We start from the raw sequence: 21,146 nt of genomic DNA on the forward strand, positions 1-21,146 counted from the left end.
CTGACTGTGGTTTCACCTACTGACTGTGGTTTCACCTACTGACTGTGGTTTCACCTACTGACTGTGGTTTCATCTACTGACTGTGGTTCACCTACTGACTGTGGTTTCACCTACTGACTGTGGTTTCACCTACTGACTGTGGTTTCACCCACTGACTGTGGTTTCATCTACTGACTGTGGTTTCATCTACTGACTGTGGTTTCACTACTGACTGTGGTTTCATCTACTGACTGTGGTTTCACCTACTAACTGTGGTTTCACCTACTGACTGTGGTTTCATCTACTGACTGTGGTTTCATCTACTGACTGTGGTTTCACCTACTGACTGTGGTTTCATCTACTGACTGTGGTTTCACCTACTGACTGTGGTTTAATCTACTGACTGTGGTTTCACCTACTGACTGTGGTTTCATCTACTGACTGTGGTTTCACCTACTGACTGTGGTTTCACCTACTTTCACCTACTGACTGTGATTTCACCTACTTTCACCTACTGACTGTGGCTTCATCTACTGACTGTGGTTTCACCTACTGACTGTGGTTTCATCTACTGACTGTGGTTTCACCTACTGACTGTGGTTTCCACCTACTTTCACCTACTGACTGTGGCTTCACCTACTGACTGTGGTTTCACCTACTGACTGTGGTTTCATCTACTGACTGTGGTTTCACCTACTGACTGTGGTTTCACCTACTGACTGTGGTTTCATCTACTGACTGTGGTTTCATCTACTGACTGTGGTTTCATCTACTGACTGTGGTTTCATCTACTGACTGTGGTTTCACCTACTGACTGTGGTTTCACCTACTTCATCTACTGACTATAGCTTCCACCTACTGACTGTGGGTTCATCTAACTGACTGTGGTTTCACCTACTGACTGTGGTTTCACCTACTGACTGTGGTTTCATCTACTGACTGTGGTTTCACCTACTGACTGTGGTTTCATCTACTGACTGTGGTTTCATCTACTGACTGTGGTTTCATCTACTGACTGTGGTTTCACCTACTGACTGTGGTTTCACCTACTGACTGTGGTTTTACCTACTGACTGTGGCTTCACCTACTGACTGTGGTTTCACCTACTGACTGTGGTTTCATCTACTGACTGTGGTTTCATCTACTGACTGTGGTTTCATCTACTGACTGTGGTTTCAACCTACTTTCACCTACTGACTGTGGTTTCACCTACTGACTGTGTTTCATCTACTTTCATCTACTGACTGTGGTTTCACCTACTGACTGTGGTTTCACCTACTGACTGTGGTTTTACCTACTGACTGTGGTTTCACCTACTGACTGTGGTTTCACCCTACTGACTGTGATTCCACCTACTTTCACCTACTGACTGTGGCATCATCTACTGACTGTAGTTTCATCTACTGACTGTGGTTTCACCTACTGACTGTGGTTTCACCTACTTTCACTACTGACTGTGGTTTGACCTACTGACTGTGGTTTCATCTACTGACTGTGGTTTCACCTACCGACTGTGGTTTCACCTACTGACTGTGGTTTCACCTACTGACTGTGGTTTCAACCTACTTTCACCTACTGACTGTGGTTTCACCTACTGACTGTGGTTTCATCTACTGACTGTGGTTTCACCTACTGACTGTGGTTTCATCTACTGACTGTGGTTTCATCTACTGACTGTGGTTTCACCTACTGACTGTGGTTTCACCTACTGACTGTGGTTTCAACAACTGACTGTGGTTTCACCTACTTTCACCTACTGACTGTGGTTTCATCTACTGACTGTGTTTCACCTACTTTCACCTACTGACTGTGGTTTCATCTACTGACTGTGGTTTGATCTACTGACTGTGGTTTCACCTACTGACTGTGGTTTAATCTACTTTCATCTACTGACTGTGGTTTCATCTACTGACTGTGGTTTCACCTACTGACTGTGGTTTCACCTACTTTCACCTACTGACTGTGGTTTGACCTACTGACTGTGGTTTCATCTACTGACTGTGGTTTCACCTACCGACTGTGGTTTCACCTACTGACTGTGGTTTCACCTACTGACTGTGGTTTCACCTACTTTCACCTACTGACTGTGGTTTCACCTACTGACTGTGGTTTCATCTACTGACTGTGGTTTCACCTACTGACTGTGGTTTCAATCTACTGACTGTGGTTTCACCTACTTTCACCTACTGACTGTGGTTTGACCTACTGACTGTGGTTTCATCTACTGACTGTGGTTTCACCTACCGACTGTGGTTTCACCTACTGACTGTGGTTTCACCTACTGACTGTGGTTTCACCTACTTTCACCTACTGACTGTGGTTTCACCTACTGACTGTGGTTTCATCTACTGACTGTGGTTTCACCTACTGACTGTGGTTTCATCTACTGACTGTGGTTTCATCTACTGACTGTGGTTTCACCTACTGACTGTGGTTTCACCTACTGACTGTGGTTTCACCTACTGACTGTGGTTTCATCTACTGACTGTGGTTTCATCTACTTTCACCTACTGACTGTGGTTTCACCTACTGACTGTGGTTTCACCTACTGACTGTGGTTTCAACAACTGACTGTGGTTTCACCTACTTTCACCTACTGACTGTGGTTTCATCTACTGACTGTGGTTTCACCTACTTTCACCTACTGACTGTGGTTTCCATCTACTGACTGTGGTTTGATCTACTGACTGTGGTTTCACCTACTGACTGTGGTTTAATCTACTTTCATCTACTGACTGTGGTTTCACCTACTGACTGTGGTTTCACCTACTGACTGTGGTTTTACCCTACTGACTGTGGTTTCACCTACTGACTGTGGTTTCACCTACTGACTGTGATTTCACCTACTTTCACCTACTGACTGTGGCATCATCTACTGACTGTGGTTTCATCTACTGACTGTGGTTTCACCTACTGACTGTGGGTTTCACTACTTTCACCTACTGACTGTGGTTTGACCTACTGACTGTGGTTTCATCTACTGACTGTGGTTTCACCTACTGACTGTGGGTTTCACCTACTGACTGTGGTTTCACCTACTGACTGTGGTTTCACCTACTTTCACCTACTGACTGTGGTTTCACCTACTGACTGTGGTTTCACCTACTGACTGTGGTTTCATCTACTGACTGTGGTTTCATCTACTGACTGTGTTTTCAATCTACTGACTGTGGTTTCACCTACTGACTGTGGTTTCACCTACTGACTGTGGTTTCACCTACTGACTGTGGTTTCACCTACTGACTGTGGTTTCATCTACTGACTGTGGTTTCATCTACTGACTGTGGTTTCATCTACTGACTGTGGTTTCACCTACTGACTGTGGTTTCATCTACTGACTGTGGTTTCACCTACTGACTGTGGTTTCACCTACTGACTGTGGTTTCACCTACTGACTGTGGTTTCACCCACTGACTGTGGTTTCATCTACTGACTGTGGTTTCATCTACTGACTGTGGTTTCATCTACTGACTGTGGTTTCACCTACTGACTGTGGTTTCATCTACTGACTGTGGTTTCATCTACTTTCACCTACTGACTGTGGTTTCACCTACTGACTGTGGTTTCACCTACTGACTGTGGTTTCAACAACTGACTGTGGTTTCACCTACTTTCACCTACTGACTGTGGTTTCATCTACTGACTGTGGTTTCACCTACTTTCACCTACTGACTGTGGTTTCATCTACTGACTGTGGTTTGATCTACTGACTGTGGTTTCACCCTACTGACTGTGGTTTCATCTACTTTCATCTACTGACTGTGGTTTCACCTACTGACTGTGGTTTCACCTACTGACTGTGGTTTCACCTACTGACTGTGGTTTCACCTACTGACTGTGATTTCACCTACTTTCACCTACTGACTGTGGCATCATCTACTGACTGTGGTTTCACCTACTGACTGTGGTTTCACCTACTTTCACCTACTGACTGTGGTTTGACCTACTGACTGTGGTTTCATCTACTGACTGTGGTTTCACCTACTGACTGTGGTTTCACCTACTGACTGTGGTTTCACCTACTGACTGTGGTTTCACCTACTTTCACCTACTGACTGTGATTTCACCTACTGACTGTGGTTTCACCTACTGACTGTGGTTTCACCTACTGACTGGTTTCATCTACTGACTGTGTTTCATCTACTGACTGTGGTTTCATCTACTGACTGTGGTTCACCTACTGACTGTGGTTTCACCTACTGACTGTGGTTTCATCTACTGACTGTGGTTTCACCCTACTGACTGTGGTTTCACCTACTGACTGTGGTTTCACCTACTGACTGTGGTTTCACCTACTGACTGTGGTTTCACCTACTGACTGTGGTTTCATCTACTGACTGTGGTTTCATCTACTGACTGTGGTTTCATCTACTGACTGTGGTTTCATCTACTGACTGTGGTTTCACCTACTGACTGTGGTTCACCTACTTTCATCTACTGACTATAGCTTCACCTACTGACTGTGGTTTCATCTACTGACTGTGGTTTCACCTACTGACTGTGGTTTCACCTACTGACTGTGGTTTCATCTACTGACTGTGGTTTCACCTACTGACTGTGGTTTCACCTACTGACTGTGGTTTCACCTACTGACTGTGGTTTCATCTACTGACTGTGGTTTCATCTACTGACTGTGGTTTCATCTACTGACTGTGGTTTCACCTACTGACTGTGGTTTCATCTACTGACTGTGGTTTCATCTACTGACTGTGGTTTCACCTACTGACTGTGGTTTCATCTACTGACTGTGGGTTTCATCTACTTTCACCTACTGACTGTGGTTTCACCTACTGACTGTGGTTTCACCTACTGACTGTGTTTCAACAACTGACTGTGGTTTCACCTACTTTCACCTACTGACTGTGGTTTCATCTACTGACTTGTGGTTTCACCTACTTTCACCTACTGACTGTGGTTTCATCTACTGACTGTGGTTTGATCTACTGACTGTGGTTTCACCTACTGACTGTGGTTTCATCTACTTTCATCTACTGACTGTGGTTTCACCTACTGACTGTGGTTTCACCTACTGACTGTGGTTTCACCTACTGACTGTGGTTTCACCTACTGACTGTGATTTCACCTACTTTCACCTACTGACTGTGGCATCATCTACTGACTGTGGTTTCATCTACTGACTGTGGTTTCACCTACTGACTGTGGTTTCACCTACTTTCACCTACTGACTGTGGTTTGACCTACTGACTGTGGTTTCATCTACTGACTGTGGTTTCACCTACTGACTGTGGTTTCACCTACTGACTGTGGTTTCACCTACTGACTGTGGTTTCACCCCACTGACTGTGGTTTCATCTACTGACTGTGGTTTCATCTACTGACTGTGGTTTCACCTACTGACTGTGGTTTCATCTACTGACTGTGGTTTCACCTACTAACTGTGGTTTCACCTACTGACTGTGGTTTCATCTACTGACTGTGGTTTCACCTACTGACTGTGGTTTCATCTACTGACTGTGGTTTCACCTACTGACTGTGGTTTCACCTACTGACTGTGGTTTCACCTACTGACTGTGGTTTCACCTACTGACTGTGGTTTCACCTAATGACTGTGGTTTCATCTACTGACTGTGGTTTCACCTACTGACTGTGGTTTCATCTACTGACTGTGGTTTCATCTACTGACTGTGGTTTCACCTACTGACTGTGGTTTCACCTACCGACTGTGGTTTCACCTACTGACTGTGGTTTCATCTACTGACTGTGGTTTCATCTACTTTCACCTACTGACTGTGGTTTCACCTACTGACTGTGGTTTCACCTACTGACTGTGGTTTCACCTACTGACTGTGGTTTCATCTACTGACTGTGGTTTCATCTACTTTCACCTACTGACTGTGGTTTCACCTACTGACTGTGGTTTCACCTACTGACTGTGGTTTCACCTACTGACTGTGGTTTCATCTACTGACTGTGGTTTCATCTACTTTCACCTACTGACTGTGGTTTCACCTACTGACTGTGGTTTCATCTACTGACTGTGGTTTCACCTACTGACTGTGGTTTCACCTACTGACTTTGGTTTCACCTACTGACTGTGGTTTCACCTACTTTCACCTACTGACTGTGGTTTCACCTACTGACTGTGGTTTCATCTACTGACTGTGGTTTCATCTACTGACTGTGGTTTCACCTACTGACTGTGGTTTCACCTACTGACTGTGGTTTCACCTACTGACTGTGGTTTCATCTACTGACTGTGGTTTCATCTACTGACTGTGGTTTCACCTACTGACTGTGGTTTCATCTACTGACTGTGGTTTCATCTACTGACTGTGGTTTCATCTACTGACTGTGGTTTCACCTACTGACTGTGGTTTCACCTACTGACTGTGGTTTCACCTACTTTCATCTACTGACTGTGGTTACACCTACTGACTGTGGTTTCACCTACTGACTGTGGTTTCACCTACTGACTGTGGTTTCACCTACTGACTGTGGTTTCATCTACTGACTGTGGTTTCACCTACTGACTATGGTTTCACCTACTGACTATGGTTTCACCTACTGACTGTGGTTCCACCTACTTTCACCTACTGTGTATTGTTATTCATGACGATAACTCATACACTCTAATGTGTCAGCTGGCTTTAATGTGTCAGCTGGCTTTAATGTGTCAGCTGGCTTTAATGTGTCAGCTGGCTTTAATGTGTCAGCTGGCTTTAATGTGTCAGCTGGCTTTAATGTGTCAGCTGGCTTTAGTGTGTCAGCTGGCTTTAATGTGTCAGCTGGCTTTAATGTGTCAGCTGGCTTTAATGTGTCAGCTGGCTTTAATGTGTCACCTGGCTTTAATGTGTCAGCTGGCTTTAGTGTGTCAGCTGGCTTTAATGTGTCAGCTGGCTTTAATGTGTCAGCTGGCTTTAATGTGTCATCTGGCTTTAATGTGTCAGCTGGCTTTAATGTGTCAGCTGGCTTTAATGTGTCGTGTCAGCTGGCTTTAATGTGTCAGCTGGCTTTAATGTGTCAGCTGGCTTTAATGTGTCAGCTGGCTTTAATGTGTCAGCTGGCTTTAATGTGTCAGCTGGCTTTAATGTGTCAGCTGGCTTTAGCAAGACCTGTTGTATTTCTAGTCTTGACATCCTCTCTCTCTCTCTCTCTCTCTCTCCCCCTCTCTCTATCAGAAAGACTGTTTCTCCTCCAAAGACGCCTGTCAACCACCCCTCAGCTCCTTCTCCCCATGGTCCGGGGTCTAGGGTAGAGTGTGGCTCTGGTCATCCCAAACAAGGGCACTTCCTAATGAGAGGACCCCCTCACCAGCCTCCTCCCCACCAGCCTCAGTCCTCTGAACTGTACTACCAGGACCCCCGACCTCCCTACGACACACAACCCTACCAGCCAGCTAGTGAGTAGAGCCATGGCACCACATTTCAGAGACAGTGTTTATAGCATTTCATTAACAGAGGCCAGAGCAGAGGTAACTCTGTTACTGCTTGGTAATAGTGCCGGATTTAGCTAAACTGCTCATTTGCATTGCCATTCTGTTCACTCTGATCACTCTTTCACTCTATCCAACTTTTTATAATTGCTTTTTAAGGAACGCATGTTCCTGGGGCTTTTTGTATACTCTTTCATCATTGAAATGCTGTTTAAACCAGCCTTTCCTAGACTCACTGATGTCCTCTCCCCCTCCCTGCTCCTCTAGGTAACTACTACACCTCTACAATGCACCACCACAAACCCTGCATGGCTCGCTTCCTGCGTTCCAGCCACGTCCTCGAGTCCTCTCTGCCGCCTTCCATGGCCCCTCCGTACTCCGAGCAGCACCCCTCCTTTCCCCCACCACGGGAGCGCGCGGGTCCTTCTCCCTACGGCCCCCGCCGGCCCCCCAGTACGGGCCCCTGGCCCCGGCCCATGGTGGCTACGCTCCGCTGTATGACAGTCGGCGTATGTGGAGACCCCAGCTGTACCACCGCGAGGACGCCAGGAGTAACTCCCTGCCTCCAGAGGTGCTGCACTCCTCTGTGTACCAGCCCCCCCTCCGAGAGAGATACGCCTCCCTGGACAGTCCCTACTGCTCGGCGGGGGAGCACAGAGCAGCGCTGCACAGGGTACGGGTGCAGTATAGCCGCCTCCGCTCCTTAACACGACTGACTTTATCAAGTCTTTCCTGCCTCTCCTCCCACTCAGCTCAGCAAACTCATTCTCACCCACATCTTCTCTTCCGCCTCCTCTGCTTCTCCTCCTCGTTGCCCTCCTCCTCCTCCCCTCTTCCTCCTGTTCGATCGACTTTTGAAGGCTATGATTAATGTTGTTGTAGATGCTTGTTGTACACGGGGGAACTCTCACCCAATCCTAACCCTCTCTCTTTACCTCTTTCCTTCTCTCTACCTCTCTCTTTTTCTCTCTCTTATTCTCTCTCTCTCCAGGACTCTTATGGGCGTGTTCCTCTTGGATACGAGGATCTGTTCAAGCGGAAACAGGAGCAATGGACACACCATCACCACGGCAACATGAACAGGCCCTCCCAGTCCTCCCCCGTCTTCACCGTAGACTTTGGTGCAGAGGTACGTAGGCCTGCACGCAGAGTGCGTGCATTATGAGCACGAGAGAGAGAGAGAGAGAGAGAGAGAGAGAGAGAGAGGTAGAGGCATAGCATGGCAGTTTGTGCATAGAACAAGTGTAAATGGCCTACTGTAATCAGTTTTATCCACTCCTATGCCCCATGAAATTAAAGTCTAGAAATGCTCACATAAACAGTCCTGTATGTGTTGTTTGTGTGGGTTTGATTCTGGCCCAAAATATGTGTTGAATACAAAGCTATTTTAGAGTGTGACTGTTGCTGGGCAACTGGTAGCTGAAGCATAGATAGTCACATTATGTTTGTGGGAGTCCTCTGAGGGAGACAAAACAAGGATATCAATCAAATACAGTATCAACCTTTCACTTCATCTCTCTCTCTCTCTCTCTCTCTCTCGCTCTCTCTCTCTCTCTCTCTCTCTCTCTCTCTCTCTCTCTCTCTCCTCTCTCTCTCTCTCTCTCTCTCTCTCTCTCTCTCTCTCTCTCTCTCTCTCTCTCTCTCTCTCTCTCTCTTCTCCTCGTCTCTCTCTCTCTCTCTCTCTCTCTCTCTCTCTCTCTCTCTCTCTCTCTCTCTCTCTCTCTCCCTCTCTCTCTCTCTCTCTCTCTGCTCTCTTCTCTCTCTCTCTCTCTCTCTCTCTCTTCTCTCTCTCTCCTCTCTCTCTCTCTCTCTCTCTCTCTCTCTCTCTCTCTCTCTCTCTCTCTCTCTCTCTCTCTCTCTCTCTCTCTCTCTCTCTCTCTCTCTCTCTCTCTCTCTCTCTCTCTCTCTCTCTCTCTCTCTCTCTCTCTCTCTCTCTCTCTCTCTCTCTCTCTCTCTCTCTCTCTCTCTCTCTCTCTCTCTCTCTCTCTCTCTCTCTCTCTCTCTCTCTCTCTCTCTCTCTCTCTCTCTCTCTCTCTCTCTCTCTCTCTCTCTCTCTCTCAGCATGACAGTGGAGGTGGTCAGTGTATGAACTGTAAGTACCGTGGTGAGGAGCGTCTGGCCCACTACTCTCCCTGGTCCTGTGGAACCATCAGTACCTGCATCAGCCCCTTTGAACCAGAGCATCACAACGCCTCAGCTCACTCCTGCACCGAACACTCAGTGAGTCACACACATATGCTTGTAAAAGACATATGTCAACTCATATATCAACCACACACCCTCTTGGGAAACACAACTGTATATCAACTCATATATCAACCACACACCCTTTTGGGAAACACAACTATATGTCAACTCATATATCAACCACACACCCTCTTAGAAACACAACTATATATCAACTCATATATCAACCACACACCCTCTTAGAAACACAACTATATGTCAACTCATATATCAACCACACACCCTCTTAGAAACAATGCTATATATCAACTCATATATCAACCACACACCCTCTTAGAAACAATGCTATATATCAACTCATATATCAACCACACACCCCTCTTAGAAACAATGCTATATATCAACTCATATATCAACCACACACCCTCTTAGAAACAATGCTATATATCAACTCATATATCAACCACACACCCTCTTAGAAACACAACTATATATCAACTCATATATCAACCACACACCCTCTTAGAAACACAACTATATGTCAACTCATATATCAACCACACACCCTCTTAGAAACACAACTATATATCTTCTCATACATCAACCACACACCCTCTTAGAAACACAACTATATATCAACTCATATATCAACCACACACCCTCTTAGAAACAATGCTATATATCAACTCATATATCAACCACACACCCTCTTAGAAACACAACTATATATCAACTCATATATCAACCACACACCCTCTTAGAAACAATGCTATATATCAACCACACACCCTCTTAGAAACACAACTATATGTCAACTCATATATCAACCACACACCCTCTTAGAAACAATGCTATATGTCAACTCATATATCAACCACACACCCTCTTAGAAACAATGCTATATGTCAACTCATATATCAACCACACACCCTCTTAGAAACACAACTGTATATCAACTCATATATCAACCACACACCCTCTTAGAAACACAACTATATATCAACTCATATATCAACCACACACCCTCTTAGAAACACAACTATATGTCAACTCATATATCACCACACACCCTCTTGGGAAACACAACTATATATCAACTCATATCAACCACACACCCTCTTAGAAACAATGCTATATATCAACTCATATATCAACCACACACCCTCTTAGAAACACAACTATATATCAACTCATATATCAACCACACACCCTCTTAGAAACAATGCTATATATCAACCACACACCCTCTTAGAAACACAACTATATGTCAACTCATATATCAACCACACACCCTCTTAGAAACAATGCTATATATCAACTCATATATCAACCACACACCCTCTTAGAAACACAACTATATATCAACTCATATATCAACCACACACCCTCTTAGAAACAATGCTATATATCAACTCATATATCAACCACACACCCTCTTAGAAACACAACTATATATCAACTCATATATCAACCACACACCCTCTTAGAAACACAACTATATATCAACTCATATATCAACCACACACCCTCTTAGAAACAATGCTATATATCAACTCATATATCACCACACACCCTCTTGGGAACAATGCTATATGTCAACTCATATATCAACCACACACCCTCTTAGAAACACAACTGTATATCAACTCATATATCAACCACACACCCTCTTAGAAACAATGCTATATATCAACTCATATATCACCACACACCCTCTTAGAAACACAACTATATATCAACTCATATATCAACCACACACCCTCTTAGAAACAATGCTATATATCAACTCATATATCAACCACACACCCTCTTGGGAACAATGCTATATATCAACTCATATATCAACCACACACCCTCTTAGAAACACAACTATATATCAACTCATATATCAACCACACACCCTCTTAGAAACACAACTGTATATCAACTCATATATCAACCACACACCCTCTTAGAAACACAACTATATATCAACTCATATCAACCACACACCCTCTTAGAAACACAACTATATGTCAACTCATATATCACCACACACCCTCTTGGGAAACACAACTATATATCAACTCATATATCAACCACACACCCTCTTAGAAACAATGCTATATATCAACTCATATATCAACCACACACCCTCTTAGAAACAATGCTATATATCAACCACACACCCTCTTAGAAACACAACTATATATCAACTCATATATCAACCACACACCCTCTTAGAAACAATGCTATATATCAACTCATATATCAACCACACACCCTCTTAGAAACACAACTATATGTCAACTCATATATCAACCACACACCCTCTTAGAAACAATGCTATATATCAACTCATATATCACCACACACCCTCTTAGAAACACAACTATATATCAACTCATATATCAACCACACACCCTCTTAGAAACAATGCTATATATCAACTCATATATCAACCACACACCCTCTTGGGAACAATGCTATATATCAACTCATATATCAACCACACACCCTCTTAGAAACACAACTATATATCAACTCATATATCAACCACACACCCTCTTAGAAACACAACTGTATATCAACTCATATATCAACCACACACCCTCTTAGAAACACAACTATATATCAACTCATATCAACCACACACCCTCTTAGAAACACAACTATATGTCAACTCATATATCACCACACACCCTCTTGGGAAACACAACTATATATCAACTCATATATCAACCACACACCCTCTTAGAAACAATGCTATATATCAACTCATATATCAACCACACACCCTCTTAGAAACAATGCTATATATCAACCACACACCCTCTTAGAAACACAACTATATATCAACTCATATATCAACCACACACCCTCTTAGAAACAATGCTATATATCAACTCATATATCAACCACACACCCTCTTAGAAACACAACTATATGTCAACTCATATATCAACCACACACCCTCTTAGAAACAATGCTATATATCAACTCATATATCACCACACACCCTCTTAGAAACACAACTATATATCAACTCATATATCAACCACACACCCTCTTAGAAACAATGCTATATATCAACTCATATATCAACCACACACCCTCTTAGAAACAACTATATATCAACTCATATATCAACCACACACCCTCTTAGAAACAATGCTATATATCAACTCATATATCAACCACACACCCTCTTAGAAACACAACTATATATCAACTCATATATCAACCACACACCCTCTTAGAAACAATGCTATATATCAACTCATATATCAACCACACACCCTCTTAGAAACAATGCTATATATCAACTCATATATCAACCACACACCCTCTTAGAAACACAACTATATGTCAACTCATATATCAACCACACACCCTCTTAGAAACACAACTATATATCAACTCATATATCAACCACACACCCTCTTAGAAACACAACTATATGTCAACTCATATATCACCACACACCCTCTTGGGAAACAATGCTATATATCAACTCATATATCAACCACACACCCTCTTAGAAACACAACTATATGTCAACTCATATATCAACCACACACCCTCTTAGAAACACAACTATATATCAACTCATATATCAACCACACACCCTCTTAGAAACACAACTATATATCAACTCATATATCAACCACACACCCTCTTAGAAACAATGCTATATATCAACTCATATATCAACCACACACCCTCTTAGAAACACAACTATATATCAACTCATATATCACCCACACACCCTCTTAGAAACAATGCTATATATCAACTCATATATCAACCACACACCCTCTTAGAAACACAACTATATATCAACTCATATATCAACCACACACCCTCTTAGAAACAATGCTATATATCAACTCATATATATCAACCACACACCCTCTTAGAAACAATGCTATATATCAACTCATATATCACCACACACCCTCTTAGAAACACAACTGTATATCAACGCCGACTCATATTAATATGCCCTAAGGAACATAACACAGCAAACACATTTGAGTGGGTACTGTACATCATGATGACTCATCGTCTCTACATTGAAGTATGGCTTGGACAAGTAATCAGATAGAAATCTCAACCTCAAAGTTGAGAGAAATGATGAATCTGTAGGTTCTTATGTAATGTCACGAGTGCAACCTCCAATGACTTCCCCATGTAAAACGCTGTATCTTCCAGGAAGTAGAGAATGATGAATCTGTAGGTTCTTATGTAATGTCACGAGTGCAACCTCCAATGACTTCCCCATGTAAAACGCTGTATCTTCCAGGAAGTAGAGAATGGTGACAGGAAACGGTGGCTCCACACATTTGAGCCGTACCGTCGTCTGAAAGACGAGGATCCCATCATCCCATTTGGAGAGGGACCCATCATCTCGAAATGGGGGGCTATCTCCCGCGCCTCCCGTACAGGGTACCACACCACGGACCCCGTCCAGGCCACAGCCTGCCAGGGAAGCAACAGCACCACCCCCGTCAACTTCAGAGGTGAGGAGGGGATAGTGGTGGCGAGGCTTTAGCTTTGCGGGTTAACACGCTGTATTCACAGGAAACCTGGGTTCAAACCTTTCGGTTACAGCGAGGGGGGAAGGGTTCTGACATGTAGAAGTCAAATGTTGCCCCTCATTTTGACTTCTTGTCAATTCTGCTATACCATTTGACTCGTAGTCCCTCTGGTGGTGTGTACCGGTTGGAACCGACAGCCGCACTGAAATGACAGCAGCCGTTATGGATTAAGAAAGCTACTCCGTGTTAAAACCGTCAGGCATTTTGAATGATTATTCATTTGTCATTTCAGGTAATGAATGTGGAACATTCTGTTTCGAAATAAATCTCTTCAACCTCAGAGAGGTGCAGAGCTCGCTCGGGCCGGCTGCTGTGCTGGCACCGAGCAGAAACGTCTTAACGTGTGGAGCGATTACAGTGTGAATATAAATGAAAGTTGTCTCTCATCTCCAGGCCCTGAATGCACCCCGGCTCTCTGCAGGCTCAGTGGAGCCCGGGTTCACTGCAGTCAGCGCTCCCCTGTGTTCCCTTCAGCATAGTGTGAAGGGCGGGGAAATGCATTGCTATCGGTTGTTCACTGTTACTATTCTAAATCTATGCTTGTTTATATTCCAGATTATGGCCCACACATCGGTCACGGTGACTACAGGTGGAGCTCCTGTGGGTCTGACTCGTCCAGCCACTCTAGTTTCCTAGAGAGGTAGGGTATAGACTCTGTACCATACTATATTTTACTGTACTACAGTATAGACTCTGTACCATACTATACTTTACTGTACTATACTACATACCATATCTCATCACCCCCGTTTCTCTCTTTCCCCGAAACAAAGGCATTGTCCTGTTTTCTTTCATTTCTGTATTTGGGGGGGGGTGTTCGTTTTACTTCGATGTCCTCCTGTATGTTTGCAGTGGAGCGTTCGCTTGCTCGCCGTGACTGTGTGGGAGGTGTTGTTTTCAACTCCTCTCCTCTCCTCTCCTCTCCTCTCCTCTCCTCTCCTCTCCTCTCCTCTCCTCTCCTCTCCTCTCCTCTCCTCTCCTCTCCTCTCCTCTCCTCTCCTCTCCTCTCCTCTCCTCTCCTCTCCTCCCTCCCCTCCCCTCCCCTCCCCTCTCCTCCCCTCCCCTCCCCTCCCCTCCCCTCCCCTCCCCTCCCCTCCCCTCCCCTCCTCTCATTGTGCTGCAGTCGGTTCCTTTTCTCTCTCCTTAGACTATAAATAGAGCGGTTCTCTAAGCCCTCTGCTTGTTTGCTGCCTGTTCACGTTCTGACTCTGACTTACCGTCTCTGTATTTGTGATTGGAGTGGGGAATCTAGTCCTCTGTACTCCACAAGTCTCTCTCTTTTACTGTCAGTACATCAGCTATTTGCATCATTTCAAACAGAATGCACATGACATAACATTACAGTATAAAGGCACTGTTTCACCGTCACTTTGAATATCTGAGGCAGCACATACAGTGAAGATATTGTAAATGATTTCCTGTGTGTCCACAGTGACCAGCTGGGAGTGTGTGAGCTTTCTGCCCGTGAGCGGTCCTTCGGCAGTGAAGAGAAGGCTGGTGCAGGAGGCCTGCTGCAGACTGACTACTGTAAGGACACGACAGAGAGCGAACCGGACAGAGACATTGAGCTGGAGCTGTCTGTACTAGACATGGAGGACATTGACCTGCAGGACAACAGTCAACAATCTGAGGTGCAGGGAAGTCGTTATGGCTGCGTTTACACAGGCATTCCAATTCTGATATTTTTTTCCCACTAGTTGGTCTTTTGACCAATCACATCATATATTTTCACGTCAGATCTTTTTCAGAGCTGATCACATTGGTCAAGAGACAAAGACCAGACAGAATTGGGCTGCCTGTGTAAACACAGCCAATATCCTCTTAATGTGTCACATTAATTGATTGATTTATTGATTGGTTGGTTGGTTGATTGATTGGTTGATTCATAATTTGTCTATGTCCTCCTAAAGTAGGATCTTTGTGGGAACTGTAATGTGGTACATCATGGGCTTGAGTGATGTCATCTCTGTGTGACTGGTTTTCTACTACATCACTGACTGACTTCTTATCCGGATGTCCTAGGAGTCCCTTGAGCTAAGGGACCCCCACCTCCTCACGCCTCCCAGCAGTGAACCCCAGAGGAGCCAGACGGACAAGCTGTCCGCTGACAAGATGGAGGCTCACCTGCTGAAGAAGATGGCCTTCAGGTGAGCTGGGTCAACTACTATCCTCGCCTCAACCAGTGTCTGGCAACACGAGGCTAGTAAACACAAAAACGCACCAGTAGCAAAGGATGAATATTGATGTGGTCCGTACCTCGTCTAGGACAATCATTTCAATTCAATAAACTTCATTTATCCCCAAGGGGCAATTCTTTTCGGCATGCATGGTCATAACGTGGTCATACACACATCACGTACACTTGGGTGAGAAAACCTGACCTAGAATAAACATGTGCTCCCTGTACTGCAGCTTCTCTGTTACTGTCAAGGAATATAAAATAGATCTCTTCTATTTCTTGTTCACTGATCGGAGCCCCTTCTGTACCTCTGTGTTCCAGGAAGTCTCTCTCCCCTGGAGGTCTGGGCTCGGGAGGCCTCAGTGTGGGGAAGCTGATGATGAGAACCGGCCCTCCAAGGCTTGGGGACATGGGCCCTCGCCCCAACACAGGCCCTGAGATGCTGCTCAACGGCAGTTGAGAGGGCAGAGACACCCCACCGCTACAAAGCTCCTAGAGCTGCTGTCACAGTAACATCTTAGGGTCGTATAGGCCTGTATCACCAGACACCGATCAGGCCCCCCCCCCCCCCCCCCCCCCCCTAATATCACTAGTAAAAAAGGGTACATGCAGTATGCTCCTTTAGACGACAGCGAGTGTCGTCTTCGAACTTGACAAAGAGAGACTTCTGGTTGAGACACAAACACCAATAGGCTTCTGGTTGAGACACAAACACCAATAGGCTTCTGGTTGAGACACAAACACCAATAGGCTTCTGGTTGAGACACAAACACCAATAGGCTTCATCCTATTTCCTCTTTTCTCACCCGGCAAGGTTGTCAATCAATTGGTTTATTTTTGTTCTTGGTTTTGATCATATGCTTGTGTGACCTGCTCGCTCGCCCCTGCCTTCAGGGAGGGTGATGATGGTGTTTAAAATGCTTCATATGGCATCCAATAGTCTTCTATTCATTAGTTTGACAAGGTTCACACAGTGACGAAGGTGCTCGGCACTATCGGGTGTGAAGGCTATCGGTATCTGTTGATATCGGATGATAACAATAACAATACAATACTATGTATCTGTCGTCATAGGAATGAAAATTCCAAGTCATCACGAAAATTCCAAGTCTTTACTTTCAAAAGGAGAGTGCTAATTGAGCAGGGTTCATAGGTCATGAAAGATGTTTAAGAAAGGAACAGGAAGACTGTGTTACCCTGTGTGTCATTTGTTGGTCTCGAGCATTTCATAGGCGAGATTCAAGATGATGACGATCAGTCAGATATCTCACCGGTGTCACCGCAGTCACGTGTGTGCACTTTAATTGTGGCCTTTCTTTCTTTCCTAGCCGTTTGTAAAATATCCCCTTATATTTAGGCCTAGCCATCGGGTGAATTCGTGGAAACCGCCAAGAAGTCCAACATGCATCAGCAATCCTAAATATGATCGACAGATGCCACCGTCATGTATGGCTATAGTCTGAGCAGCTGCATCCAGTGATTGAATCGTACTTATCTACTGTACTGTATATGAAATAATACATCATACTGACATTTATCTGTGCCCTGGAATCTCATGACATATCAGCTCTTTTTTAGTTCTGTGCATCAAACTCATAACCTGAGTTTACTATAACAGAGGATCAGCAAATCACCAGGTGAATCTAGTGTTCCTTCATGCTGCCTTTGTTTTGTCTCTGTTCTAACTTTTTACTAAATGTGTTTCGCTGTTGTTTTCTTTGAAGCATTGCTAACTTCCGTGAAGTTGTTTGTCGAAATATTTTGTATCAGGATCTCTGTTTTGTTTTGTTTTTGGTTGTCGTTTTTTTTTTTTAAAGAAATGAAACCAATTCATCAGTCTGTCTCTATGCTCGTGTTTCGATCAGGTCGTCGGTCAAACCGATACAGCCCGTCCTTGTTTTGTGATCGCTATAATTGTTCATGCATTGGCCTAAAAGGGTCGGTGTTATTTTACTGCAGTTCTGTGCACTGAACGTTCTGTTCGCTGTCTTCTCCTGCCTGTAGGGGTGAAGAGATTCGGGTGACGCTAAGTGTTACAGCACTTAGGAAAACTCTCCTATTTATAATAGGGTTTATTTTGTTACGGTCTGAAAGGAGGCAGACAGGCCTAGTGAGTGAGACACAACTTGACCAGTGCTTCCTGACCCTTAAGGACTGCCCTACAGACATACAGTATATTCCCTCTCTCACAAGGACTGTCAGTGGTCAACACTTTGTAAGCCTCCTGTAAGCATTAGCACCTCGCCTAATATATTTCTCTTGTTTGTTCCCTTTTCCTGTGTTAAGACTCAAGACGTCTTCTTAGTGCCATGTTATGTACAATCAATCACTTGAGTTCCTAATCGTCTCAACGGGGCCCTTTGGTGGGCACACATAGGAGGTCTGGCCCTAAAGGAGACGTGGCAGCGGCGTCTCTTAAGGTCTAGAACTGGTTTAAGCTGACGGGGCCGTATGGTGTTGTGATGACAGGCTGCTCTGCCTCCTGTAGTTCAGGTTTGTTCCAGCAGGGAGTACTAGAGCCCAGTCTCTGCAGCCCTCAGGGAGGAGTTCTATAGCTAAGCTACTGATCTGATCGCATCTTCAGCACTGAATATTATGGGTGATGAGCGCAAGTATTTACATGAATAATCTTGTTTAATGTAACTTTTCACCACATAAATGTGTTCAAGGAGTGATTTATCATTTTTGCTATGATGGTTATTTTCTTTGTTTTTTAAATTCAATTCCAATATTTGTATTATAACTCTGGTGGGAAGGGGTTGGGTACAATAAGAACATTATTGGGAGTTATGTAGATAGAATGAATCCCCTGTGTGTTCCAGTGCCTGTCTAATGAAGCACTGGTGTAAGGATCTGATCGCACCACACTTCCCACCCCATCACTGCCAGATGTTCTTACTACCCACTATTCAGCCAGTGTAACCCTACACCCCCAGGCCATGCATGCTAGTCCCTCTTATTGTTATGGCGAAGGAGGAATGATTCTGTAGTTGTGATACAACACACCCAGCGCTGTAAGTGTTCTTCACATGCCCACTGTGTGGCCACGCCAAGTATTGTAGTCTGCCTGCAGCATTTCACTGTTTACCGCTTTTGAAATGCTTTATTATTGATTATGATCAATTTATTATGATTATTATTACTTCCTTACTACCATCATTGGTTGTGTTGTAGTATTTTTCTCTGGATGTAGTATTTTTTTGCTTCAGTAGAATTTTGAAAATTTGCTGAATAGTTAACAAAGTTAGCAGAGAATGGTTTAATGTAAGCCGGGAAACATTTGCCTATTTGTTAATTGTGCAACTATGATGGAACTGATGTTCGAATATCTATGTCTGTATTAGACATTTTCTTTGCAAATCTATTGTTCAATTGAAATTGAAGTGTAAGTCAAGATGGTACACACATCCATCGTTATTTTATACAGCTGGCACCATCGTTAGATGGACTTACTGCTCATTTACAACAATATGTAATCAGATTTCAATAAATATTGTTTTAGAGGGACAAATAAATGTTCAGAAAGAGGGAACTCTTCAGACAACCTAAAAATGTCCACGTACATGAATAATATGTATTCCATTTATTTCATTTGAAATATCACTTTGTGAAAGGTTTTCTTTTGCTTATCTAATGGCATTGCAAGGCAGGGTTTAGTTTGATCTGCTGTACATACAGTATGTGTTCAGATGTGACCAGCCAACTGCCTGACTTGTTGATTCTCTTTGTTTCCTGTTTGCTCTTTCACTGACAGCGTGGCCAAGCAGAATCCTCTGATACTATTTGGATGAATCAGTATTACCTGTGAAATCAGAGGGAGATTTCAGTACCTGAAACATTGCATGCTAAAATAAATGGAAAAAACCCAACGAATAATGTGACTGTTTGCTGTTTCAACTGATTTGGGATCAAAATTATTCACACTCAAAAAAGTGTGAATAACACCGTGTCTCCATCTTGCGGTCTTTGGTGGGCTGTGACCGAGCCATATGGTAATATACACCATGTCTAAATATAGTGGGCTGTGACTACTCAGTTTCATGTGCTGCAGTTACGTAATACCTATCCAACTCACTTTCCCTCCAGCCCTAGGTAAACAGAATATGTCAGAGATGTAAACTTTTCTGACATTTCACACTCTTTAGTCCAGGAACATGATGAAACGAGCCTTGACGTTTTGGTGTTGCCCAACCTGCCACACCCTGATCTGTTCCACCTGTTTTTGTGCTTGTCTCCACCCCCCTCCAGGTGTCGCCCATCTTCCCCAGTATTTATCTGTTGCCAGTTCGTCTCGTCAAGCCGACCAGCTTGTTTTTCCTTACTCTTGTCTAGTCCTCCCAGTTCCGACCTTTTCTGCCCGCCTTGACCCTGAGCCCGCCTGCCATACCATTCACCCTGCCCTAACCTCGAGCCTGCCTGTCGTCCTGTACCCATCTGACTCTGACCTGGTTTACGAACTTCTGCCAGTTCTCGACTTGCCTCTTGCCTGCCCCTGTCTATTATTAAATATCAGAGACTCGAGCCATCTGCCTCCTGTGTCTGCATTTGGGTCTCATCCTGTGTCGGGATAGTACGAACTGGTCATGCCTGACCCAGCTGACTCAGCCCAGCTCCACAATGCTGTCTCCCAGCAAGGAGCCACCATTGGAAGACACGAGGAGTTACTGCCCCGGGACGTCTTCCTGTGGGCTTGGGAGAAGCCCCAAACCTCTCCACCATTCCTGCGGAATACCAGGACCTCCGGGAGGTTTTCAGCAAGGCCTGTGCCACCTCGCTTTGGCCCTATGACTGCGTCATCGACCTTCTCCTCGGACACTACACCTCCACA

At 44.3% G+C, this 21,146-nt stretch overlaps 1 protein-coding gene across 1 annotated transcript in view; it reads left to right on the forward strand.

The window, feature by feature from the left end:
• The window catches only part of rc3h2 (ring finger and CCCH-type domains 2), a 45,986-nt gene extending 25,790 nt beyond the window's left edge, over positions 1-20,196 (forward strand). The window contains 10 exon segments of the mRNA XM_031802418.1: positions 7,119-7,339; positions 7,640-7,804; positions 7,807-8,045; positions 8,364-8,501; positions 9,434-9,592; positions 13,845-14,061; positions 14,695-14,779; positions 15,572-15,770; positions 16,162-16,286; positions 16,640-20,196. Of these exon segments, the coding sequence (XP_031658278.1) occupies positions 7,119-7,339; positions 7,640-7,804; positions 7,807-8,045; positions 8,364-8,501; positions 9,434-9,592; positions 13,845-14,061; positions 14,695-14,779; positions 15,572-15,770; positions 16,162-16,286; positions 16,640-16,778 (1,687 nt within the window). The 3' untranslated portion in view covers positions 16,779-20,196.
• Positions 20,197-21,146: the final 950 nt, after the last annotated feature.

Source organism: Oncorhynchus kisutch, linkage group LG23 (genome assembly GCF_002021735.2).
Source record: "Oncorhynchus kisutch isolate 150728-3 linkage group LG23, Okis_V2, whole genome shotgun sequence".
NCBI classification, from domain to species: domain Eukaryota; kingdom Metazoa; phylum Chordata; class Actinopteri; order Salmoniformes; family Salmonidae; genus Oncorhynchus; species Oncorhynchus kisutch.